This window comes from Lactuca serriola, chromosome 4, assembly GCF_051521515.1.
Source record: "Lactuca serriola cultivar US96UC23 chromosome 4, Lser_US96UC23_V15, whole genome shotgun sequence".
Lineage (NCBI taxonomy): Eukaryota > Viridiplantae > Streptophyta > Magnoliopsida > Asterales > Asteraceae > Lactuca > Lactuca serriola.
In genome coordinates, this window is record NC_136411.1 from 145424303 (window position 1) to 145449316 (window position 25014).

Here is a 25014-nt window from a genome sequence, read left to right on the forward strand (position 1 = left end):
TCGTTCATTTAGTCTTTTTCATTCTCTCACAGCTCACAACTCTCTCTCTCTCTCTCTCTCTCTCTCTCTCTCTCGTTTCTTCGTTGATAGATCATCTTCAGATTAGGGTTTTCATATTGTATTGTTGATTTTCTTGATAATCTTTTAGGATAGATTGAGTGATATATTCAGAGAGTAGTGTAGGTGATTTGTAGTGACATTCTATATGTAAGTAAATGAAAACCTTGTGATTCTTTGTCCTTAAATGATATAAGAATCATTGATGTTGGGAGTCTTTCATTTCTATACTTTTTACATGGTGTCAGAGATTTTGTGCTTCGATTTGTTTCTTAGATCATCAATGGTGCTTTGTTCGTTCATCTAATCCAGAAAGGTACAATTTGTTCTTTGTTTTTTGTTCCTTTTGCTTTTATATCTTCGATTATCCTTGTATTCTTCACAGACTGGGTCGATTTAGGGTTTTCATTTTAAAATTTTGAATCCTTGACGTAAACTATGAAGATCTAGGGCTTCTAGTTCCGATCTAGGGTTTGCTTATTTATCTCCCTAAATCAAAACATATGGTTCTTTCCTTTTCTATTAAGAGCTTGGTTACTGCGAGTACATTTATTCTTGCAGATATTTTGGAGACCTTGTTTCTTCTATTAGTGTGTTGCATCTTTGATCAATCAATCCCTGTCATATTCTGAAATAAATCTCTAGAGAACGGACTTCATCACCGATTAACTCTAGAGGGAACAGAATTAAGGGATCCGATCTTTTCTTTTAGTAAACGACACTTCAAAAGTGGTTAATAGGACCACTGTGAGCGTCTCTCATTCCCTTCTATCTCTTGTTTTTTAGATGTAGACGTGGGAGATCTTGTTGTCTTGAGTACAACATTTAACTGTTGATTTGGTCTATCTGTTTACTTGTTTTTCTTTATGCTTTCCTTGGCTATGTGATTGACTGTCGTGGACCCCAACATACCGTGGTGCTCTACTGGACTTAAGTCATTGCAGGTGTCTGCTTTCAGTGTTCTTTTATCTTTTAATTGTGTTTTTTTTGCTTTATTTACTGTTATAATGGTTGATCCAACTGATAAATCATCTAGTGGAAGCAAAAATGAATCTGTTATTAATATTGATGATCCTCTTTATGTTCACCCTTCTGATAATGTTGTTACTAGTGTGATTAACTTTAAATTGTTAAGGACTGAAAATTATAGGTTTTGGCGTAGTTCCATGATTAGGGCCTTCAAAGCTCGCAATAAGCTTGGCTTTACTAATGGAACTATTTCAAAACATAGTAATGATCCTATTACATTATCAAAATGGGAACTCGCCAATGTTGTTACCCATTCCTGGATCCTTGGGTCTATCTCTGAAAACATATATACTAATCATGCTTGTTCTGAAAGTGTTCTAAAAATATGGGCTGAATTGTTTGAAGCCTATCATAAGGATGACGGGTCTGTCATTTCTAATGTGCATCAGAAAATCAATTCATTTACTCAGGGTAGTTTGTTTTTATCTGACTACGTTAATAAACTTGAGTCTTATTGGAAAGAATTTGATTTTAACAAAGCTTACTGATTATAATTATGAAGCTCCTAGTAGTTTTAACAATCATTCAAAATTAATGAAGTTAATACAATTCTTGAGTGGATTAGATAAGTCTTATAATCAGGTTAAAAGTCACATTTTCTTAATGAAACCTCTTCCTTCTATTATGATTACCTTCTCCTTAGTTTCTGGTGAAGAGTCTAATAAAAAAAACATGGTTCAAATTTGGTAAGTTCTAACAATAAAACTCCGTCTTCTGCATTTGTGTCAAAATTTGTTGATGAAAAGAAACCTAAGTCTAAGTGGTCAAGTTCCTCAGTGTAAGAACTATGGTCTCAATGGCCACTCTATAGAAAAATATTGTAAACTAATTGTATATCCCAAGGATTATAAACCAAGGTCTAAATCTAACAATCAGAATAAAAGTTTTTCTGATAATTCTACTATTGGTTATGACTCTGAGTCTTTTGTGTCTGGAGATAATGATAATGTCTCTAATTTTTGTTACTTACTAATGAGAAATATTCTAAGTTTCTTAAAATCATTGGTGACAATAAGAAAGGACTGGATGAAACATCTATCGGTGTCAATAAGGTATTTCATGGAATTCCTTTCTCAATTCAAGTTTTCATATTGTTGAGTCAGGAGCTCGTCAACATATGATAAACTATGAATCTCTTTTCCTTGATTATGTCGATGTTTCTAAATTGAATATGAGGATCAATCACCTAAATGGTTCTTCTGCTCAAATTAATAAAACTGGGAATTTGCAATTTTCAAATTCCCTCACTTTATTTGATGTGTTTGTTGTTCCTGATTTTATTATAAATCTTTTATCTGTTCATAAATTATGCAAAGATAGTAAGTGTTAAGTTATTTTTAATGAACATAATTGCTTTATTCAAGATTCACATGTTGGATCTATATGCTCAAGAATAATTATTGAGTGATATTGCTAATAACATATGATCATATAGGGTCACACCTTAATCAATTTGGTACTTATTGAATATTTATTAAGTATTTGATTATTAATAAATAAATTCAACTCTTGTATTTAATTAGAGAAAAATTATTATTTTGTGAAAATAATAATAAAAGAAAGAACAAACTAGTTATTATATCATATAGTATAATTACTAAGTCAAGTACAAATGTTTTTGGTCACTTTGGCTAACCATGTATTAACTAGTTAGATGGTGCTTTTGGTTAAAGGAACTAGAACACAATTTTTGTCTTATTTAGGCACTATGGCCGAAAATCCCACGGGTATGGGATGTTCCTTTCCTAGCTTCCTTATCATGTCCCCTCATGCCTTTATGCTTTAAAATACTTTAGAGTATTATATTGGTTTGACCTTACTTTGCATGGGAGTATAAATGAAAGCCTCTTGCGTGAAATAAACACTTCTTCTTTAGCTTAGAAAACTCACAAAAGTCATAGTTTTCTTTTCTCATATCATCTATCTTTCTTTTGAAGTTAGTTGCTTGATTTGGTGCTTCAGTTTGTGTCTTCCTTTAGTGCTTATTTTGTTAAGCACTTAAAGGCTTAAAGAACAAAGTAATACAAAAAAACTAAAATTTCTTTGTACCTTACTCTTGGTGGTGGATTACTTGTAGAGAAGTTCAAGCGCCTTGTTCTAATCATCTTCATCAACACCCAAAACCAAGTGGGTTCAAAGGATCCAAAGGTTGTCATTCTAAAACACTCTATGGTTGTTTTTAAAATCATTATGACCTCTTTAAAAGGATCATTGGTGGTTTTGTTTTGAAATATACTCGAAAATTACTAGTGAGTTTTTAAAGCTTCCGTTGCGGTTTTTATGAAAAAGCTCTCTTATTTTAAGTATCAAAACCCATCATCATAGTCCAAGGGGACGATGGAGACTGGTAATCAATCCGGAGGACTTTATTATCATGATCCCATCATTTCAGGTAATAAGTCCTCTATCACTTAAAATTCTTGTTGTATCTCCAACTTTACTTGGCATAGTAGCCGTGGTCATCCTGCTGATCAAGCCTTGAATGTGCTTAAAAAGAAACTTAATTTCAATAATGTTTCTTTACCTCATCATGATGTTTTTCATAAAGCCAAACAAACTGGATATTCTTTTGTTAGTAGTCAACATGTTACCGAACTTATTCACCTAGATGTGTGGGAACCATATCGTGTAGATAGGTGTATATAAACTTTCTTGACTATAGACAACTTCAATAGAGCTGCCTAGGTTTTTCTTCTTAAATCCAAAAGAAGAAGTCTATCAAAGTTATGTCACTTTCTTTAAAATGTTAAAACATCAATTTCATGTTAACATTAAAGCTATAAGATCTGACAATGGAAACGAGTTTTCAATTTTTTATGTAAAAATTTTTAATGAAAATAATGGGATTATTCATCAAACTTCTTATTTTTACACTCCACAACAAATGATGTTGTGGAGAGAAAACATAGACACATTTTAAATGTTGCAAGATCTTTCATTTTTCAAGCAGGAGTTCCTTTGAAATACTAGGGTGATGCCATTCTTATCTCAGTGTTTCTTATCAATAAAAATCCTTCATCTACTTTAAAAGGTTTATCTCCTTATGAATTGGTTTATAAGAAGTGTTCCAATTTTGATAACCTTCGTGTGTTTGGGTGCTTATGTTTTTCTACAAACTTAAAAATAATGATAAGTTTTCTGCTAGAGCTGAGAAGTGTGTTTTTTTAGGATATTCTTTGGAAATGAAAGGATATAAAGTTTTATGTCTTGAATCGAATTCTATTTTTATTTCCAGGGATGTAAAATTTTATGAATTTGTCTTTCCGTTCAAAGTGCAAAGTAATGTTTTTTGATAGGTCTAGTGAAAAATCTTGTGGAGTTGATATGTTTCCTATAGCGAGCCTGTTTAATCTGAGTCATCAATTGATTATGGTTCTTTTAATAGTAGTCAGATACTGGATTATCGATTAGATGGTGCTAATTCTCTTTTCAACCTAAATAGAACAGATTCTACTCAGGATAGTTCTGATACTATCTTTGGTTTTAGGGAGTCCTCTCTGCCCTTATCTGTTGGGTTTGGTCATGATTCTCCTGTCATGGCTAACAAAACTAGTCGGTCCAATTTTGAGTCTCTAGACTTTCCATCTATTGCTTACACACGCAATAGGAGAGAATCACGTCTTCTCTCTAGTGTAACACCCGAACATCATATATTTTCCTTTTTGACCCAAACTATAAATTATGTTGAAAAATTATCTCTTACACTAAGCGTACTTTGGGGCGTACGCTTGTCGTAACTCATTAAAGTGGATCACAAGTGTATGTGAGTATGCTGAGCGTACTTATGCGTACATTGGGTGTACATGGCTAGCGTGCAAACCCTAATTTTTTAGGGTTTGAGCACTATATAAACATCCTTATCCCTCAAAACCCTTTCCTCCATCAGCCTCCATCTCCCAAAAACGTCCCTTGCAAACCCTAACCCATTGCGTGAGCCTTATTGAGCTTGAGAGTGTATTTTTGTGCTCTTGAAGGAAGAAGAAGGAAGTGGAATCATCTTGGAAGCTCAACGCAACTTAGATCCAAAAGTATCTCACCCTCAAGCATCATTTCAAGGTATAAAGCTAGGAACTTGATGAATGTGATCTGGGCCCCTTTCTTCCCTCCATGCAAGAGTTATGATGCTTTGGTTTTTGTATTAAGTTAGAGTTTTGGTTTTTGGACTCTGCCTAGCCATAGAAAGTCATAAAGTTGGAAACTTTATGACTTAGAATGGTATTTGGGACTAGATAGGAGCTTTGGATGTGAGATCTTAATGGATCCATCACTTAATGAGGAAAAGTGGATTTAGGATGAGTACGTTGGATGTACCAGGTGGTACTCTGAGCGTACTGGGAAAAGGCCCCCTAGTATGGAGAGATCGCGACTACACAGAGCCTAGTGAATGAGTATGGTAGTACGCTAGGCGTATCTAGTTTTTGTTTATTCCCTTTGAGCTTTCGACTTTTTGACCTTGACTTTAATGAGGAATTTAACCAAGTTTGAGATTCGTTCACTGTTTGTTGTATAGTTGACCAATAGAGTTCGCATTTGGAGTAGCATTCATTTCTGCTATCTTTCAGACTGAGAGGTGAGTTTTCCTCGCTATACTTATGGGTCGAAGGCACCAATGCTAGCCAACTAGGTTATGTATCCTAGTATATAGGATGATGTTATGCTGGTTATATGATACATTGGTAGATCCGTATGATTACTTGTATTCTCTGCATATGTGTTTATGCTTATCTATTGTATATGTCGACATATTGTGGTTGGGTTGACGCGGTCCTGCTTTGTAATGAAAGCTAAGATACCCGAGGAGGTCCCGATAGGCTGAAGGCCCTACGAGGCGGTCCAGTTAAACCGAAGGCCTGAAGAGCGGTCAAGATAGGATATAGGCCCTACGAGGTGGTTCTGTCATGCTAAAGGCTCATATTTGCATGTTCTTATATGTTTGGTTATGTGTGGTAATTTGTGGAACTCACTAAGCTTTGGCTTACAATTTGATTGTTATGGTTTTAGGTACTTTAGAGGACAAGGGCAAGGCGAAGGCTTGATCGTGAACATCCTTCAAATTTTTATGAGTTTTGATTTTGGGATACTCTAATCTATGATTTTTACATTTGGGAAATATGTTTTGCAAAAATTTATGGTTTTTGGTTTGGTTTTGAAAATGAAAATTTTACCTTGATTTTTGGAATGTTACAAGTTGGTATCAGATCCTTGGTTTGATTGAATTGGATGAGCATTCTTGTGAATCCAGACTCAAACTAAGGATCGGTAAAGGTTTTCAAAAGTAACCAAGGAAGAATGAGATGTGTACGATCACCCGAAGCAAAAAAATATAACCCACGTACCCACACTGTTATTAGCTTATGACGCTTATGATAGAATTGCATGTTAGTGGTAGGCTAGGGATCTTGTGACATGATAGATAGATAGATATATATATATATATATATATATATATATATATATATATATATATATATAGAGAGAGAGAGAGAGAGATAGATAGATAGATAGATAGATAGATAGATATGTTAGAACCTCTATAAATAGTGGGTTGCATACCACTTGTAGAGTGTGCTTGAGAGATGTAGTTCATTCATGGAGTGACTTTGTAATGGTTTGATTCTTGTAGACCCACTTGCATATGGGATTTATGCCTTGTGACATGATAGATAGATAGATAGATAGATATATATATATATATATATATATATATATATATATATATATATATATATATATATATAGAGAGAGAGAGAGAGAGAGAGAGATAGATAGATAGATAGATAGATAGATAGATAGATAGATATGTTAGAACCTCTATAAATAGTGGGTTGCATACCACTTGTAGAGTGTGCTTGAGAGATGTAGTTCATTCTGACAAGTGAGTGGGATATTTATGTAGAGCTAGATCTAGATCCCTTTTTGTACTCATTCCTATGATTAAATACATCTTTTAGCACCCAAATCACCGTGTTCTTTTAATTCTCCATGCCAAATCAAATGCTCATAATTCACTACATTTGGTATCAGAGCAGGTCTTCGAAGATCAAAATGATTTTTTTGAAGAATTCTCGGTTTGGCTACATTCGACACAATTGGAACGTTTATGGTGAGTCTCTCAATGATCTCTTAAAATCTCTTTGATTCGTGCTTGTGTTATTGAATTTTTGATCATTTTGACTCATTGGATTAATTTTTTTGAAAAACCCATTTGTTATGATCCAATAAAATTTTCATTGATCAAGCCCACTCCAATCCTATTTTCTTATGTTTGATTCAATTCTCAACTTGAAACTATTTATTTGAATCAAGATTTAGCCCAAAATCATGTTAGATCTATTACTGTTCATGATTGGTTTTAAGTCCAAAAATCATTTCGTCTATGATCCAATATTACGTATCTGTTACTATTCATGAATGTATTGAGTCCATAAGTCGTATCCTTTACTGTTCATTGTAACGTTTGATCCAGCCCATTCGTTTAGTTCGTTACAGTTCATCATTTATCCTTGGTCAAAATCATTGTTTTCCTATGAATTTTATGACTCCGAGTTGTTCATCAGTATTCATTGTTTGAAGATGATCGATAAACGTCTTGGTCTTGTCATACTCATGTGTTCTAGTCCGATGATCAATTTGTTCTTGCTTCGTGTTTCTAATTTGTGAATTGATTGAATATAATATGGTTTGGTTACGATTCAATTTTGTTCAAGTTAAAGTTGAGAAATCATCAATCAATATTTTGGTTTTAAAGAACTTGACCAAGAACAATTGAAGGTGATGAAGATTAGTTGAATAATCACTTTTTGATCTGAAAATCGATGTTAGAATCATCAATTTTGTGTTTGTTGACCTTACAAATCGAAAAGTCAAACTTGAAAAAAGCCAACATTAGATTATCAAGTGTACACAACCATTAGGAATAGAGAATCCATATCAAAGAAAGGTCTAACTGTTGTAATAGTCGTATCCATTGCTATTTGCTCTATTGTGGTTAGTAAGATCGATGAATTAGGTGAAGGTACGGAAAGAGAGGGATTCAAACCCTCGGTAAGCAAAAGCCTACATAGCAGTTCCAATGCTACGCCTTCAATCACTCAGCTATCTCTCCTACATAATGATTATGACCCAAAAAACTAAAATCGAGTGAATAGAGAATCATTCTAGATTATTGGGTAGGCACAACCAATCAACTCTAACTATAAAGTGATCAAAATTGAAAAAATTTCATCATAGTAAAAGAAGTATCTTTCCTTCTAGGCTAGGGGGATAAAGATAAAAAAAAATCTTACAAAACTGTTGTCGTTTCAATGAATTGAATGTTGACATTGGTTGATACAAGTTGAACTTGGGTTGTGTGATTTCGAAATAGTGTTTGATTGGAGTTTAATTTTGAAATTTGACTGGGTTAGGGTTCTTGATGTCGAACACTGTGAATAGGTTCATGTTCGCATCTTGAAATCCATATGGAAATTGAAACCCCTTGCGGTCAATATTGATGTCGAACGATGGAGCTTTGGAAGTCAAGAGGGGTTGATTTCAATATGTAGAGTCGAATTTGATTTGTAGTTGGTCATTGGGTTCAAACGAATTTTGACTGGTTTGGTTGGGTAGAATGGATTTGTTGGTCGAACTATCTTGGTTTACTGATGTCAAAATCAATTTCAACTTGTAATGTATCAAGTATTCGATGTGTGCTTGTAATCGTTTGAAGTGCAACTGGAAATTTCGACATGTAAAAATTGAAGTCTTGTGAGTAAACATCAAACAAAGCTGGGATAGGATGAATGGGATTCGAATCAAAGTCTTATACTCTGGTCAAAATTGATTTCTATGCGTGGATGGTAATTTCAATATGTGATGTATTTTGGGGATAGCGAGTTTGACATGAGACGTGCGAGTGTTTTGGTTTGATAGTCAAACAATTCTTTGTTATTAGTTAACTGGATTGGAGGTCAAAATCAGGTTCGCATCTATGGATTGTGTATTTGTCGTGTGATGATCTCTTGAGTTCACATATGAGGTCAAATGGTTCGTTCGCATCCATGGATAGTATGTTCAATGTGCGAAAGTCTTCATATCCAACTGGAATGCGAAGTGAAGAAGAAAGGGTTGTTTCATTTTGCACCCCTGAACTTTCAAAGAAGTGAATATTTTAACCCACTTTCACAATGGGGGTCATAAAATGTGATAAATGCTAAATTTTCATTTCGCATACCTGCAATTTTTGCAAGTTGGTAGAATTTACCCAGTTTCACATTTGGGCTAAAAATTCTGTGAAATGGGAAAATTTTCGAATAAGGTCCTTGCAGTTGATGCGAATTAACACTTTATGCCCAGTTTCACATTTGGGGTAAAGTTTTACATTTAAGGTTGTTGTGGCACAACGTGTCCCCGCGTAACTTCGAAATTGACAGTTTCTACCTGGACTTTTGAATTTCAAGTCAAAGGCGGTCCGAGAAGTATTGAATTCGAAAATTGTGATATTTTTGGATTTTTCGGATTTATGCAAAACGTTTATGCCATGTGTTAGGGGGGGGGGGGGGTTGTATGGAAAATTCTGAATTGAGCACTTTCTCATTCCTTTTCGGTTTTATAATCATTTTTTAATTATAAAAATAGGGAGAGATTTAAATATGAGAATTTGAAAGTTGTGAATTTTCATATTACATGGATTTGAAGACCAATGTGACCTTGAGAAATTGAAGTTTATGAAGTAATTCGATTTGAGATTCTGAAGTGATTTGGTTTTTCCCGGTTCATGAGGGGTTTGGACTTAATGAAGGTTTTTGGGGTGTGCTTTTATTCTCAAATTTGGGTAATCTATTGTGGAGGTTTGGATACTCCAAAATTTTGATGCTCGGTATGTAAGGTCTCACACTCTATAACCCGAATTGGAAGGTCATTGAATAATTGAATATTTGAAGTTCATTTCTACATTTGTCAGGCTTGAGGCTTAGTTCATGAAGTTGCTCATTTTGGAAGATTGAAGTGGGTCATCCATTCCTAAATTTGAGGGGGAGAATGTTTGGGTGCAAAGTTATTCATGGAGTGACTTTGTAATGGTTTGGCTCTTATAGACCCACTTGCATATGGGATTTATGCCTTTTGACATGAGAGATAGAGAGAGACATGTTAGCATCTCTATAAATAGTGGGTTGCATACCACTTGTAGAGTATGTTTGAGAGATGTAGTTCATTATGACTAGCGAGTGAGATATTTATGTAGAGCTAGATCTAGATCCCTTTTTGTACTCATTCCTATGACCAAATACATCTTCTCTCACCCAAATCATCATGTTCATTGTGTTATATTAATTCTGCATGCCAAATCAAATGCTCATAATTCACTACAGATCTTCAGGAATTTCATGATAAAATTGTGTGATGTATGATGTCTGGTAGCATAGGAGAATTTCTTTAATGTTAGATGGAATTGACATCATTACTGTAGTTGCTTAGGGTATGCATCATAGTTGTACACAAGTAAGATTTTATAGCACGAGAATTCTTGATTTAGTGTAACATCTACAATTATCAAGTTTGCTTTTGAACCATTAAGTTTTAATTTTGTTGCAAATTGGGTCCCCGAAGTTAAAATCTTGATTTTTTGTATTGTTTGTGTATGCAGGGCGTACGTCCTTGTACGCTTGGCGTACATGGCTCAGACCAAAACCCTAAGAATTAGGGTTTGTGCACAATTTAAACCTTATGATGGACCAAGACCCTCCCTACCTTAGCCTCCATCCCCTTTCTCGATCCTATTAGCAAACCATAGTGCATTTTGATCATTTTGGAGCTTTTTGAGTGATAGCGTGTGCTTTTTGTTATGAAGAAGGTTGTTCAAGAAGGAAGCTTTGCCCTCAAGACTTTGGATCCAACATCTCCTCTTCATTTTGCACCACTAGAAGATATAAAGCTCCAAACTTGGGTTATGTTTCATTAAGTTCTAGTTTGAGGCTAGTTTCTTCCTTTTGTTCCTAAATTTTAGATCTTGGTGAGTATGAGCTAGTCCTAAGCCTCCAAGTTGTATTTTCAGATGTTTCTACTCATCTTATATCATAAAGGTGCAAACTTGGTTCGTGTTTAGTCCTCATTCATGTGTTAGAGTCTAGGTTGGAGTGAAATGCGCTAGGTTTTAGAGTTTAGGCTCCTTGTATTCACCTAAAGGCATAAAGTTTGCAAATTTATGGCATTAATGGTCTTAATGGGTCCATATCTGAGTTTTAGTGTCTTGTTCTTAAGGCTTTAAGACATTCAGCTCAAGGAACTCCCGAGCCAATCTATCCCTCTCATCTCGCGGAACATAGCGAGTACTGAACATCTCTCTGAACTGATCCCCTGAAACCGCAGCCCTCTGCGCGTCGAAATATGACCCCGTGGTCAATCTCCACCAATCCTTCGCCCCGAGCCTCAATAGGTTCAGAGCACACCTCACCCTCTGATCAGCAGGGCATAAACTCGTGGAGAAACACCCCTCCATGTCTGATAACCATCTCATAGCAACAATCGGGTCCTGAACTCCATCGAATGTGGGGGGCTTCGTATAAAAGAAGTTCCGATACTGAAACCCCGACTAGGTCTTCCCTTTGCCGCTGCTACAGCCGCTGTAACCGCCGCGGCAGCCGTCTCTGCGAGAGCCGCATATCGCTCATCAAACTACTCAACCATGGCGGTCCTGATCGACCCAAACCATTCTGGCAACTCAGCCCGTAACAATGCAGCAACCTCATCACGCAGGATCTCGCGAATCCTCGCATCCCGCTCGCTCGTGCTCGTCCGATCGATAACCTCCGACGGCACCGATTCACCCGGAACTCGCTCTCCAGCTCCCGATCCTGATCCGGATCCACTATCATCATGCCCCGAAATCTCCATACTGAAGACACCCTACCAATCTCAGACACTTCCCAAAATCCTGGGATCCAACTCTTGCAACCCTACCCTAGAGACCATGGTTTCCCTGATACGCGTATGGGTCCTGTGCTTTCAGTAGTACGGGCCCATACTACCTTCCACACCTACCCATATTTGTATGAAGTACTACCACAATACCCTAGGGAACATGCATAACAACTATCAACCCTCACCACTAGAGGAACACTGAGAACATCCCATAAGGGACCCTAGGCTACAGGCATCACAAATCAGGCAACATTATCATGAATTCCTGAAGATCCCTAGCCTAACTCTAGCATGCTGTGCTATCAAGCTCAAATAAACAAATATCATGTATGGTATCTTGGGGTTACTTACTGGCTCCGGCTGATCGTACCTTCGCGTCCTCCTTTTACTAAATTTGAAAACCATTTTAATTTCTCTTTTTAAAATCCTCCTCGATTTGAGACTGGAGTCACACGAATGTTTCCCCAATTCACTCAAACCAAGGCTCTGATACCAACTTGTAACATCCAAAATTTCAAAACAATTAAAACTTTTCAAAACCACTCATTTTAATAACGTTGTTACAAAAAGGTTTTCAATACATTATTTAACAGAGTATTTTCCCCAGGTTCATATCATAAAACACCAACGCGAGGAACGGTACGATCACGCCTTTGCCTTGCCACAGCCTCTTGAGAACCTGAAACATAAAACCACAACTGTAAGCCCGAAAGCTTAGTGAGATACCCCCATAATACCAACCACATATACGCCTTTCCAGGCCCTGACCTTCCGGTCCTACCCACGCCGACCTTCCGGTCCATCACACAACATATTGCCTTTCGGCCCATAACATATCGCCTTCCGGCCCATAAGCATAAAATGCATATATAACATAACAAATAATCATATAGCAGTTCATAGACAACAATCGATCAACAGATCACATATCATAGCATTACTCTAAACAAGATACCGGTCTGGCCGGTCACTAGCATAACATTACCCTATGAATCAATCAACATACTAAATGCATACATACGCCTTTCCAGGCCATGACCTTCCGGTCCACATAGTAATGCCTTCCGGCCCATAACATGTATTGCCTTCCGGCCCATAACATATAACAACTGACAACTACCCGGATTTCCATCCGATAAAAGGGTTGGCATTGGTGCCATAAACCCTAGCGATATAGTGAGGATAACTCACCTCGAAACTGCCGACTGAACAGATAGCTCAAGCTGCTCCGATCACTGATACGATCTCCACCTCTGGACAGTCACTAATGCACTGAACTCAAACAATAACAACAATTACCAAAATACCCCTGGAACCACTGGTAAATCCTTGGTCAAAGACAAGGTCAAAGTCAACCCCTGACTGACCCTACTCGCCGAGTCCCCATGCTCAGAACTTCACTCAACCCGCGACCTAACTCGCCGAGTCGCCCCAAGACTCGCCGAGTTCAACCACTCTGAGTCCACTCGCCCTTAACTCACCGATTCCTTAAGATTCCCTTTCTACACGTCGAGTATCCCCTTTTTACTCGATGAGTTCCTCCTGGAAGAATCGCGGGGCCACCCCGACTCAACTCGCCGAGTCTGAAGAACAACTCGACGAGTCCCAGTAAATCTTCAAGCTACTCGCCGAGTCTGTTCATCGGACTCGGCGAGTCCATGCCATGCAACCGCTCAAACTGCTTTCTAATGGCAGAACTGCTCCGACCATTCATAGGCCTGGCCTTCCTAGACTGGTCCATCACGTAAGGTCCTCATTTTGGTGCTCATGGTACACCCCATGATTCATAACATACATATTGACCTAAGGCATAAGGATTCCAATCCAAAACCTTCATCAATTCCCGAAATGTACAGGCATGGGACATTCTGGACCTCCAAAGGTCCCAATACAGAGTCACAATTGTTTGGGGGTCTAGGGTAGCATCCAATCTAATCACAAAAGGGTTCCACAAACCCTAATTCCATAAACACATCAACATAGCAGAGTATACTCGAATTCTTACCTGGATGATGTATTCTCTGTGTCCCCAATCCTCAGAATGTGACTCCCTTGCTGCTCCTTTAGCCAATCCCTTCTCTTCCTTGCACAACCACTCTTTTATAATCAACAATGGCCTATAATCCTTGCTCCAGATGCACACAATCGATTTAGGGTTCTTCTCAGAATGCTAAAATGAACAATGACGGCCAATAAGTCCCTTTTATACGTCCCAAACCTGAACGGTTAGGGTTTTCGCTAAACAGCGCAGACTCGCCGAGTCCAGTCGCGAACCTGCGACCAGGTCTGCGATCCTACTCGGCGAGTCTAGGCTCCAACTCGCCGAGTCCCCTCTTAAAACACCCCAAAAACATAATTATTACAATACTTGGAATTCCGGGCTGTTACAACTCTCCCCCACTAGGACTAGACTTCGCCCTCAAAGTCTCACTCTGAAAATAGCTCCGGATGCTGCTCCCACATCTCACGCTCCGGCTCACAGGTCATTTCCGATCCCCTCTGGCACTGCCACTGAACTAACACCAGATGTATCTCCTTATTCCTCAGAACCTCGATCTTCCGATCTCTGATGACCACTGGTCTCTCAGCATAATTCAGGCCCGCATCCACCTGAATGTCTTCTAATGGGACCACTGCCGACTCATCGGCTTACACTTTCTCAATTGCGACACATGAAAAATGTCGTGGATTTGTCTCAAATCCGTGGGCAACTCCAAACGTTAGGCCACCCGGCCTACCCCCGCAATCACATGAAAAGGCTCAATATACCGGGGCCCCAACTTGCCCCTCTTCCTGAATCGAATCACTCCTCTCCAAGGAGAGGCCTTCAGGAGTACGAGGTCGCCGACCTGAAACTCAAGCTCGGACCGGCGTCTGTCTGCATAACTTTTCCTGTCGGCTCTGGGCGGTCAATAACCTCTGTCTAACCTGCTGAATCTGCTCTGCCGACTGAAGCACGATCTCTGTACTGCACATCACTCTCTGTAACCGAAAATTACCCAAGATGCAACTCTGCTCTAAATCTCAACGATGACTCGACCCATAAGGGTTAGGAAACCATGAACCACCGGATCCCCGATCCAAAGCCCACTTTGTCCATTCCGGACCGACTGAGAGATCCATTCTCACTCTCAGAGCAACTCTCACAAGTTCTCCTCTTGCCATCACATACACATACTGAACTAGTCCCAACACCCGCAGGTTGGAAGACCCGATACACTGATGATATCCTCGAACATCTCCCAAGATGAACCACTACATCCACCCTACACTCTGATCAGAATCACACTGAGAATTTAAGATTCTCTCTCCCCCTGCATCCCTTCTGAGCCTCAACAGACATCCCCAAACCGGATGGGTTCCTACTTCGCTGCCACGAACACGATGCTCGAAGCCATACTCGAAATACTCTAACCATAACTCTGCTCTGCAGCTTTCATTCTCGTGAACTTGCACTCCCCTTCGGAGTTACACACCTTTCTCTTTTCCTTCCAAGGGACCCTCTTGGCCATAATGCCACTCCAACCGGTGCCACGGTGCTTGCCCCAAGCGACACCACCCTTTTTGCGTAACCGCTATTCACATACTCTGGTTCTCATTGCAGGGGCTCTCAATCCCATGCACTCTCTCCACTCATCAAAATCACTGCCTCAGCTAAACAAGATCACTAACCCGGGGCCAGACCTTCCAATGCAATCACACTGCAACATACACAATCCGCAATCTCAAACTGATCCAGCAATACCAACAGAGTCTCCAGCATGACTGGACCGACTCTCATAACACATACTAGCCACTCGAGGCTATATCTCTGTGGGTCCGTACACCCAAACTCTGCGAACTCTCAGGTTCTAACTCTGGGAACCTTCCGGTTCCAGCTCTAGAAACATGCACAACATAATCCCGTGGGATTAATGCAGTACAACCCATCACGTACCTCAAACATACAAATACTCTGATCGCATAACCCCGGTTACTTACTCAAGATTGATCCCGACCTTCTCTCAGGCCTCCACAATCAAATGCCCTAGGTCTGTATCCCGCCCCGCATACCCGACACTCGCTCTCGTCGGCCTATACTCTGAGCTGACAAACACTGCTGAATCCCAACAGCTAAGCACCCTCACATACTCATCGATCTCCTGGAGAATTCTCCAATTCTCCCCTACTAAAGCACTGACTAACTGCCACCGATCGTCATTAACGACCTTTCAGAACAATCCTGCACAAAGAGAACATTTACACAATGACTGCTTCCCACAAGCATAAGCAACCCTCAGCAAAACACATCTCCTCCCTGATCAATCCACTCAAAAGAATCCGGTCTTTCAATTATCCACTCTACGACTGCATATGCTACCCGACATTCAACCCAGTGCCGCATCTCCACTAACAACCCTCACGAACGATAACCAACGGAATTCCCAACAATAACCCGTAACCAAACCCACAACCTGCCAAAGGATGAATACCGCATCGAAAACCGCACAAGGCTACCGGCACCAAAACAATACGCCACAATCAACGCAAGGCAATCAAGACATCAAGAAAGCATCATACCCGCAGCTGCCTACGGCATTGCTCCGTCTCCCTCTGCCGCAAGTCGATAAGCATGACCCTGAGCCCTTGGGGCTCCGCTCCATCCTGTCCTCCTCCTGAACTCCTCAAGGTGGCCGGTGCTAGAGCCTGCACCGGTCCTGCAGAAAGCGGTGGACAGTTGACCCTCAAATGTCCAACCTGCCGACACTGACAACAAATCCTCAAATCCCGAATTGGCACTGACTGCCGACAATCCCGTGCACAGTGCCCCTCCTTTCCACACTTGCGGCATGCACCACCGGACCAGCAAGCTCCGGTGTAACCCCTCCCACACTTCCCACAAGTGTGGCCGCTCCGATCCCCCATTCTAACATCTACGGTCCTGGACCGTTTCGGCGCCGGCTGCGACTGCATCGGGGCCTGCCTCAACTCACGTAACTGCAACTTAACCTCTAACACACGCCACAGGGCGGCCTCCTGCAACTCCAACAAGGTCTCACACCTCTGCGCAGACACGAACTGTCTGATATCCCCCTTGAGCATACTCAGATATCGGGACATCTGAGCCTGCTCCGAAGCGAACTCAGGGCAAAACTTCGCCCTCTCAATAAACATCCTGGTGCTCTCAGTCACCGACTCCAAATCCTGCTTCAGCTCAAGGAACTCCCGAGCCAATCTATCCCTCTCATCTCGCGGAACATAGCGAGTACTGAACATCTCTCTGAACTGATCCCCTGAAACCGCAGCCCTCTGCGCGTCGAAATATGACCCCGTGGTCAATCTCCACCAATCCTTCGCCCCGAGCCTCAATAGGTTCAGAGCACACCTCACCCTCTGATCAGCAGGGCATAAACTCGTGGAGAAACACCCCTCCATGTCTGATAACCATCTCATAGCAACAATCGGGTCCTGAACTCCATCGAATGTGGGGGGCTTCGTATAAAAGAAGTTCCGATACTGAAACCCCGACTAGGTCTTCCCTTTGCCGCTGCTACAGCCGCTGTAACCGCCGCGGCAGCCGTCTCTGCGAGAGCCGCATATCGCTCATCAAACTACTCAACCATGGCGGTCCTGATCGACCCAAACCATTCTGGCAACTCAGCCCGTAACAATGCAGCAACCTCATCACGCAGGATCTCGCGAATCCTCGCATCCCGCTCGCTCGTGCTCGTCCGATCGATAACCTCCGACGGCACCGATTCACCCGGAACTCGCTCTCCAGCTCCCGATCCTGATCCGGATCCACTATCATCATGCCCCGAAATCTCCATACTGAAGACACCCTACCAATCTCAGACACTTCCCAAAATCCTGGGATCCAACTCTTGCAACCCTACCCTAGAGACCATGGTTTCCCTGATACGCGTATGGGTCCTGTGCTTTCAGTAGTACGGGCCCATACTACCTTCCACACCTACCCATATTTGTATGAAGTACTACCACAATACCCTAGGGAACATGCATAACAACTATCAACCCTCACCACTAGAGGAACACTGAGAACATCCCATAAGGGACCCTAGGCTACAGGCATCACAAATCAGGCAACATTATCATGAATTCCTGAAGATCCCTAGCCTAACTCTAGCATGCTGTGCTATCAAGCTCAAATAAACAAATATCATGTATGGTATCTTGGGGTTACTTACTGGCTCCGGCTGATCGTACCTTCGCGTCCTCCTTTTACTAAATTTGAAAACCATTTTAATTTCTCTTTTTAAAATCCTCCTCGATTTGAGACTGGAGTCACACGAATGTTTCCCCAATTCACTCAAACCAAGGCTCTGATACCAACTTGTAACATCCAAAATTTCAAAACAATTAAAACTTTTCAAAACCACTCATTTTAATAACGTTGTTACAAAAAGGTTTTCAATACATTATTTAACAGAGTATTTTCCCCAGGTTCATATCATAAAACACCAACGCGAGGAACGGTACGATCACGCCTTTGCCTTGCCACAGCCTCTTGAGAACCTGAAACATAAAACCACAACTGTAAGCCCGAAAGCTTAGTGAGATACCCCCATAATACCAACCACATATACGCCTTTCCAGGCCCTGACCTTCCGGTCCTACCCACGCCGACCTTCCGGTCCATCACACAACATATTGCCTTTCGGCCCATAACATATCGCCTTCCGGCCCATAAGCATAAAATGCATATATAACATAACAAATAATCATATAGCAGTTCATAGACAACAATCGATCAACAGATCACATATCATAGCATTACTCTAAACAAGATACCGGTCTGGCCGGTCACTAGCATAACATTACCCTATGAATCAATCAACATACTAAATGCATACATACGCCTTTCCAGGCCATGACCTTCCGGTCCACATAGTAATGCCTTCCGGCCCATAACATGTATTGCCTTCCGGCCCATAACATATAACAACTGACAACTACCCGGATTTCCATCCGATAAAAGGGTTGGCATTGGTGCCATAAACCCTAGCGATATAGTGAGGATAACTCACCTCGAAACTGCCGACTGAACAGATAGCTCAAGCTGCTCCGATCACTGATACGATCTCCACCTCTGGACAGTCACTAATGCACTGAACTCAAACAATAACAACAATTACCAAAATACCCCTGGAACCACTGGTAAATCCTTGGTCAAAGACAAGGTCAAAGTCAACCCCTGACTGACCCTACTCGCCGAGTCCCCATGCTCAGAACTTCACTCAACCCGCGACCTAACTCGCCGAGTCGCCCCAAGACTCGCCGAGTTCAACCACTCTGAGTCCACTCGCCCTTAACTCACCGATTCCTTAAGATTCCCTTTCTACACGTCGAGTATCCCCTTTTTACTCGATGAGTTCCTCCTGGAAGAATCGCGGGGCCACCCCGACTCAACTCGCCGAGTCTGAAGAACAACTCGACGAGTCCCAGTAAATCTTCAAGCTACTCGCCGAGTCTGTTCATCGGACTCGGCGAGTCCATGCCATGCAACCGCTCAAACTGCTTTCTAATGGCAGAACTGCTCCGACCATTCATAGGCCTGGCCTTCCTAGACTGGTCCATCACGTAAGGTCCTCATTTTGGTGCTCATGGTACACCCCATGATTCATAACATACATATTGACCTAAGGCATAAGGATTCCAATCCAAAACCTTCATCAATTCCCGAAATGTACAGGCATGGGACATTCTGGACCTCCAAAGGTCCCAATACAGAGTCACAATCGTTTGGGGGTCTAGGGTAGCATCCAATCTAATCACAAAAGGGTTCCACAAACCCTAATTCCATAAACACATCAACATAGCAGAGTATACTCGAATTCTTACCTGGATGATGTATTCTCTGTGTCCCCAATCCTCAGAATGTGACTCCCTTGCTGCTCCTTTAGCCAATCCCTTCTCTTCCTTGCACAACCACTCTTTTATAATCAACAATGGCCTATAATCCTTGCTCCAGATGCACACAATCGATTTAGGGTTCTTCTCAGAATGCTAAAATGAACAATGACGGCCAATAAGTCCCTTTTATACGTCCCAAACCTGAACGGTTAGGGTTTTCGCTAAACAGCGCAGACTCGCCGAGTCCATATCTGGACTCGTCGAGTCCAGTCGCGAACCTGCGACCAGGTCTGCGATCCTACTCGGCGAGTCTAGGCTCCAACTCGCCGAGTCCCCTCTTAAAACACCCCAAAAACATAATTATTACAATACTTGGAATTCCGGGCTGTTACATAATTTACACACAATACAATCCCATGTCTATCCACTAACTTGACCGTCAGAGCGTTTTCCCGTGCGCCTCCTCCCGGAGAACGGTTGTCGATCCTTTCTCGTTGTGACCTCACAGGTTCATCGGAATCACCACAAACGTACGACACCATCGTCCGGGAACCAGGTCACATCATTTGGCGCCATCTATCGTATGACGAAAAACAAATAAAAAACACACTCCTCATTGGTGAAAGAATGGCGTCTAACGACATTGGGGGAACTGGTGGAACACCAACCAGCCCCATCAGACCTATGATGTCATTGGAACAAACCACCACCCCGATTCTCATAACGCTTTTCGGTGATGCGTCACAAAAGGGCGACTCGACGGTAACCACCACTCCAATAACTGAGTCACAGAGATCGGCCGTCGGAGGACCAACTTCCTCCACCGCCGTATCAACATAACGCACTCCAATGCAAACACCATAACTAACGGTGATATTAAGCAATACAACACCGCCAATGGTGGAAAACGTCAGTGCCACACCGACTTTCTCGCAACCGCCACCACTACATCAAATGGTAGGCGAACAACCAGTGGTTTTTTAGACACCGCCGTTGAACCAGATCGTGAGAAATCAAACAATGGCTTTCGAAACACCTCTGTTTGTAACAAACATACCTTTCAACACCACAATCCCACATTATCAGCAACTTGTGCCCAATAATCCTCTTGCACAAAACTCATCCCCTCTTGCCCACACAAACATTTACCTTCCCATTTCCATGACAAGAATTCTATGGGCCAAACCCTAGCCATTCCCTGGCATAAAACATCATGATGATGCAACCTTACATCACCACTCAACAGTATAACCCACATGGTTCCTTCCCTATCCCAAACCAAGATTTTTTGTCATGCAGCATAACATCTCCGTTCACCAAGGAGCTCTTAGATTACAAAATCCCAAACACAGCAAAGTTACCACATCTCAAAACCTACAATGGAACCACATATCCCAATAGTCACACTGACACGTATGAGTGGACGATGACCTCACTCAAGCTAGACTAGCGATTCTAGTATACGTACTTCCCAACAACCCTAGAAGGCAATACAGGAATGTGCCTCAAGACGCTGTGACCAAGGAGCATCTATAACTTCGGGCAGTTAAAGTATCTCTTCTTGACGAATTTCATGCAACTTCGTAAATACAAGGGAGATTCACACTCGATCATTAGCTGCAAGCAGAATGAAGGAAAGACAATGCGAGAATACTTCACCAGGTTCACTAACATCACACTGGACGTCCCATGCCATGACGAAGGATTAATAGCAGACGCCTTCACGTGGGGCCTCCTCCCAGGACCACTGTCTCAAAAGCTCATGGGGAAAAAACCGCAGACGTGGGCAAAGCTAAAATAGAAAGTAGAACGCTACCTGAGACAAGAGGAAAGGGAGGTAGCAAAGCAAGCATATCTGAACTCCATGACCGCCTCGGCCACAAAGTGTCACAACTCACCATCATCTCTAGGGGTGAGCATTTGGACCAGACCGAACCGGCTCTTGGACCGAACCAGTTTCGGAGAATATTGCGGATCTTGGACCGGAACGGATGACACTTACCGGGTCCAGGTTCATGTCCGGGTCCGGGTCCAGGTCCGGGTTTTCCGGTTCTTGGACCGGTACAACTTTATATGCATACGGTACAACTTGTTAAAAACGTGTTTTTAGGTTTGATACGACTCATTAAAACGAATATATTGTTGGGTTTGATACGTTACAACTCGTTAAAATAAATACTTTTTTGGGTTTGATGCGGTACAACTCGTAAAAATGAATACGTTTTCGTGTATTGTGCCCTTTAGACCGGTCAAACTTTGATTATTTATAATTTATACTATTTTTTTGAAGGATTGTAACTCATTGAATATAACAAAAAAAACAACAAAATTGTAGTCTAAAATCATCTAAAGACTTTAACTTACATGTTGGAAAAACACGCATGTTAATCTGACTTAAAACGAATGAGATATGTTTGTTTAAAGAATTTCACAGAATACAAAAGTTTAAATTCTCTTCCTGAAAAGCTGAAATATTTCAGCTTTGATCTCATCTTCAAATGATTGTAACTCATTGAATATAACACCAAAAATAACAGAATTATAGTCTAAAATTATCTACAAAATCTAAATTACACGTTGGAAAAAACCGCATGTCAATTCGACTTAAAACAAATGGGATATGCTCGTTTAAAATATTTCATAGAATACAAAAGTTTAAATTTTTTGCTGAAAAGTTGAAATATTTCAGCTTTGATCTTTGAAGCATTGTAACTCGTCGAATATAATACCAAAAACAATGAATTATAGTCTAAAATCATTTACAAACTCTAAATTACACCTTAGAAAAAACGTATGTTAATTCGACTTAAAACGAATGAGATATGTTTGTTTAAAACTTTCACAAAATACAAAAGTTTAATTTTATTGCTGAAAAGCAAAATATTTCAGTTTTGATATCTCATCTTTGAATGATTGTAACTCATCAAATATAACTCCAAAAACAACAAAATTGTAGTTAAAATTTATCTATAAACTCTAAATTACACATTAGAAAAAATTATATGTCAATCCGACTTAAAACGAATAAGATATACTTGTTTAAAAAATTTTACAAAATACAGTTTTTTTTTTTTTTTTTTTTTTTTTTTTTAAATAAGCCGGTCCAAAACTGGTTTTTACCCAGAACTGGCCAGACTGGACAGATAAAAAAACCAAACCGGTTTTGCTGAAATCCTAGAACCGAGAACCGGTCCGGGGTCCAAAAAAACAGTCCGATCCAGTCCAGTTCACAGGTCTAAAAACTCACCCTAGAAGTAGGATAACTTTTCAAAAACTTTAATTATCAAACTATTTTCACTATGAGTTATAAAAATTTACAAAATAATTAATACATTTGTAATAATGTTAAACTCTTTCCTTTCTAACTCTACAACATAAAGCAATTTTTTTTTCTAACTCAAGAAATTATCAACTTCCAATTCTTTTATCTATTAAAAAATAAAGATACATATATCATAAAGCAAAATTATTTGAACAAGACGTTAATTTTACAAAAAGAAAAGAATAATTATAAGTTTGAAAAAAGAGCATCTCATAGGCGATCGAATTCGTTAAAGAAACATGTCACAGTTAGGAACTACACGTGCTTCTTCCAGAGGTCTCCACGGGAAACGTGTACCCATTTTCCTACCGCCACGTGTCTCCATGGTCTCTTCTCGAAAATACGTGTCTCTTCTTCCCCACTATATACACCACATCACCTCGAGAATACACCATTGCAAACACCAAATAACAATCCATCCACTCATCCAGAATTTGTTATCAACAGTTCACAGGTTCCATCATCTTCAATGGCTTTAAGAGCAACTGTGAGTAATCATCACCCAGTTAACTCCTATTTTCTCCTCAACAATGAAAATTGGAATCATTTTAGTGAATTTGAACCATTTCTTTATCTAATTGTGTTTAAGTAACTGTTTTTTTACCTTGCAGAATTTGGTGAAATCAATGGTGAGTCGGTCAAGAGGAATGCCAGCATTTTCTACATTAACCTCCCCCAAGATGAAGGCTTACTCCCCAACCGCTGATCACAGCTATGGTCACCATGATCCGAAACCCAGGTAATTAATGTCATTCTTGAACTGAAATTATGCGTCTTATATGTGATTTGTATCTGATATATCGATATGAAAACTTTGGGGTGGAATTAATAAATAGTCTGGTGAAAGGTGCGTATGCACCGGTGTATATCTCGCTGGGGTTGATTATGATGTCGGTTAGCATCGGAGTGTTCACTGCGACGCATCAACTTAGAAGGGCGCCGAATGTTTCAGTGAAGAAGTCAAAGCGAGAGACTTTGCCGGAGCTGGTGGAGCCGGAGAAGGTGGCGGAGGAGTCGAATGAGTTCATCAAGAAGTCATTCTTCAGGAAGATAGCACATGTGCAGGAGGCTGATCGCCAGCAAGTCATGTCTGATCCCATCAGAGGGGATACTTACTCCATGTAATTATTAACAAATACTTACTTTAATGAGAAATTTTTGCAGAGTTATGGTGATAATTGAATCGAGTTGACATGACACTATTACAGGCACCCGAAGCCATATACAGAGTCGCTGAAATCGGTGGGAGTGGAGGTGGAAAATAAGCCGTTTGTTCAGCCACCACCGCTGAAACACTGAAGCTGTCGTTCTTGTGTTATCTTTAACAGGGTGTCGTACACGTGGTTACTTTTTGGTTGATTTTTTCATGGTTCAAGTTGGGATCATATGCCTGTAAATATGCAAAAGCTGTTTCTACTTTGAATTGCATCCAAGTGATGATGGGGTCAACCTCGTAGTAAATATTTGAGAAGAAACGTTTTACGTACTTTTTGTGCTTATTGATTAATGCGTGTTGATATCTTTTAATTATCTGAAAGAGTTGGTGATGAGTGAATCTATAAGTGGGTCTAAGAGTTCGTAGAGAGATTTGTTATGTTTGCAACTGAAAAAGCTAGCCTAGCATCTTGGATGAATCTGGGAAGTAGTACGTATTAATATTGAAAATGTTACATAGTGATAGTATATATGCATACACATTCAGGACATTAAACGAACGCGAACTACATCTGATCAAAAAGATACCAGTGGTGCCAGAAAGCCATAAAGAACTAACCTCGATCCTGAACGACGTAGTCCAAAATAATGGTGATAAATCAAATCATTCAAATGTTGCTGATACGATTCTTCAAAAT

At 40.4% G+C, this 25014-nt stretch overlaps 1 protein-coding gene across 2 annotated transcripts; it reads left to right on the plus strand.

Annotated features, from left to right (window-relative positions):
• Positions 1-24691, plus strand: LOC145102683 (NFU1 iron-sulfur cluster protein). Of its 2 annotated transcripts, none has more exons than XM_079040140.1 (4): positions 1-373; positions 23773-23900; positions 23998-24282; positions 24370-24691. In XM_079040140.1, exons 2-4 carry the CDS (start codon positions 23788-23790, stop codon positions 24458-24460), a joined length of 489 nt encoding a protein of 162 aa, XP_078896266.1. In that variant the 5' UTR covers positions 1-373; positions 23773-23787; the 3' UTR covers positions 24461-24691. The 2 variants fall into 2 exon arrangements, with proteins under 2 accessions (XP_078896266.1, XP_078896265.1); XM_079040139.1 differs by lacking the exon at positions 1-373 and adding an exon at positions 22721-23648.
• Positions 24692-25014: the final 323 nt, after the last annotated feature.

Coding starts and splice junctions, on each gene's coding strand:
- LOC145102683 (XM_079040139.1), top strand. Junction 23,901..23,997: donor CACCATGATCCGAAACCCAG/GTAATTAATGTC, acceptor ATTAATAAATAG/TCTGGTGAAAGGTGCGTATG. Junction 24,283..24,369: donor AGAGGGGATACTTACTCCAT/GTAATTATTAAC, acceptor ACACTATTACAG/GCACCCGAAGCCATATACAG.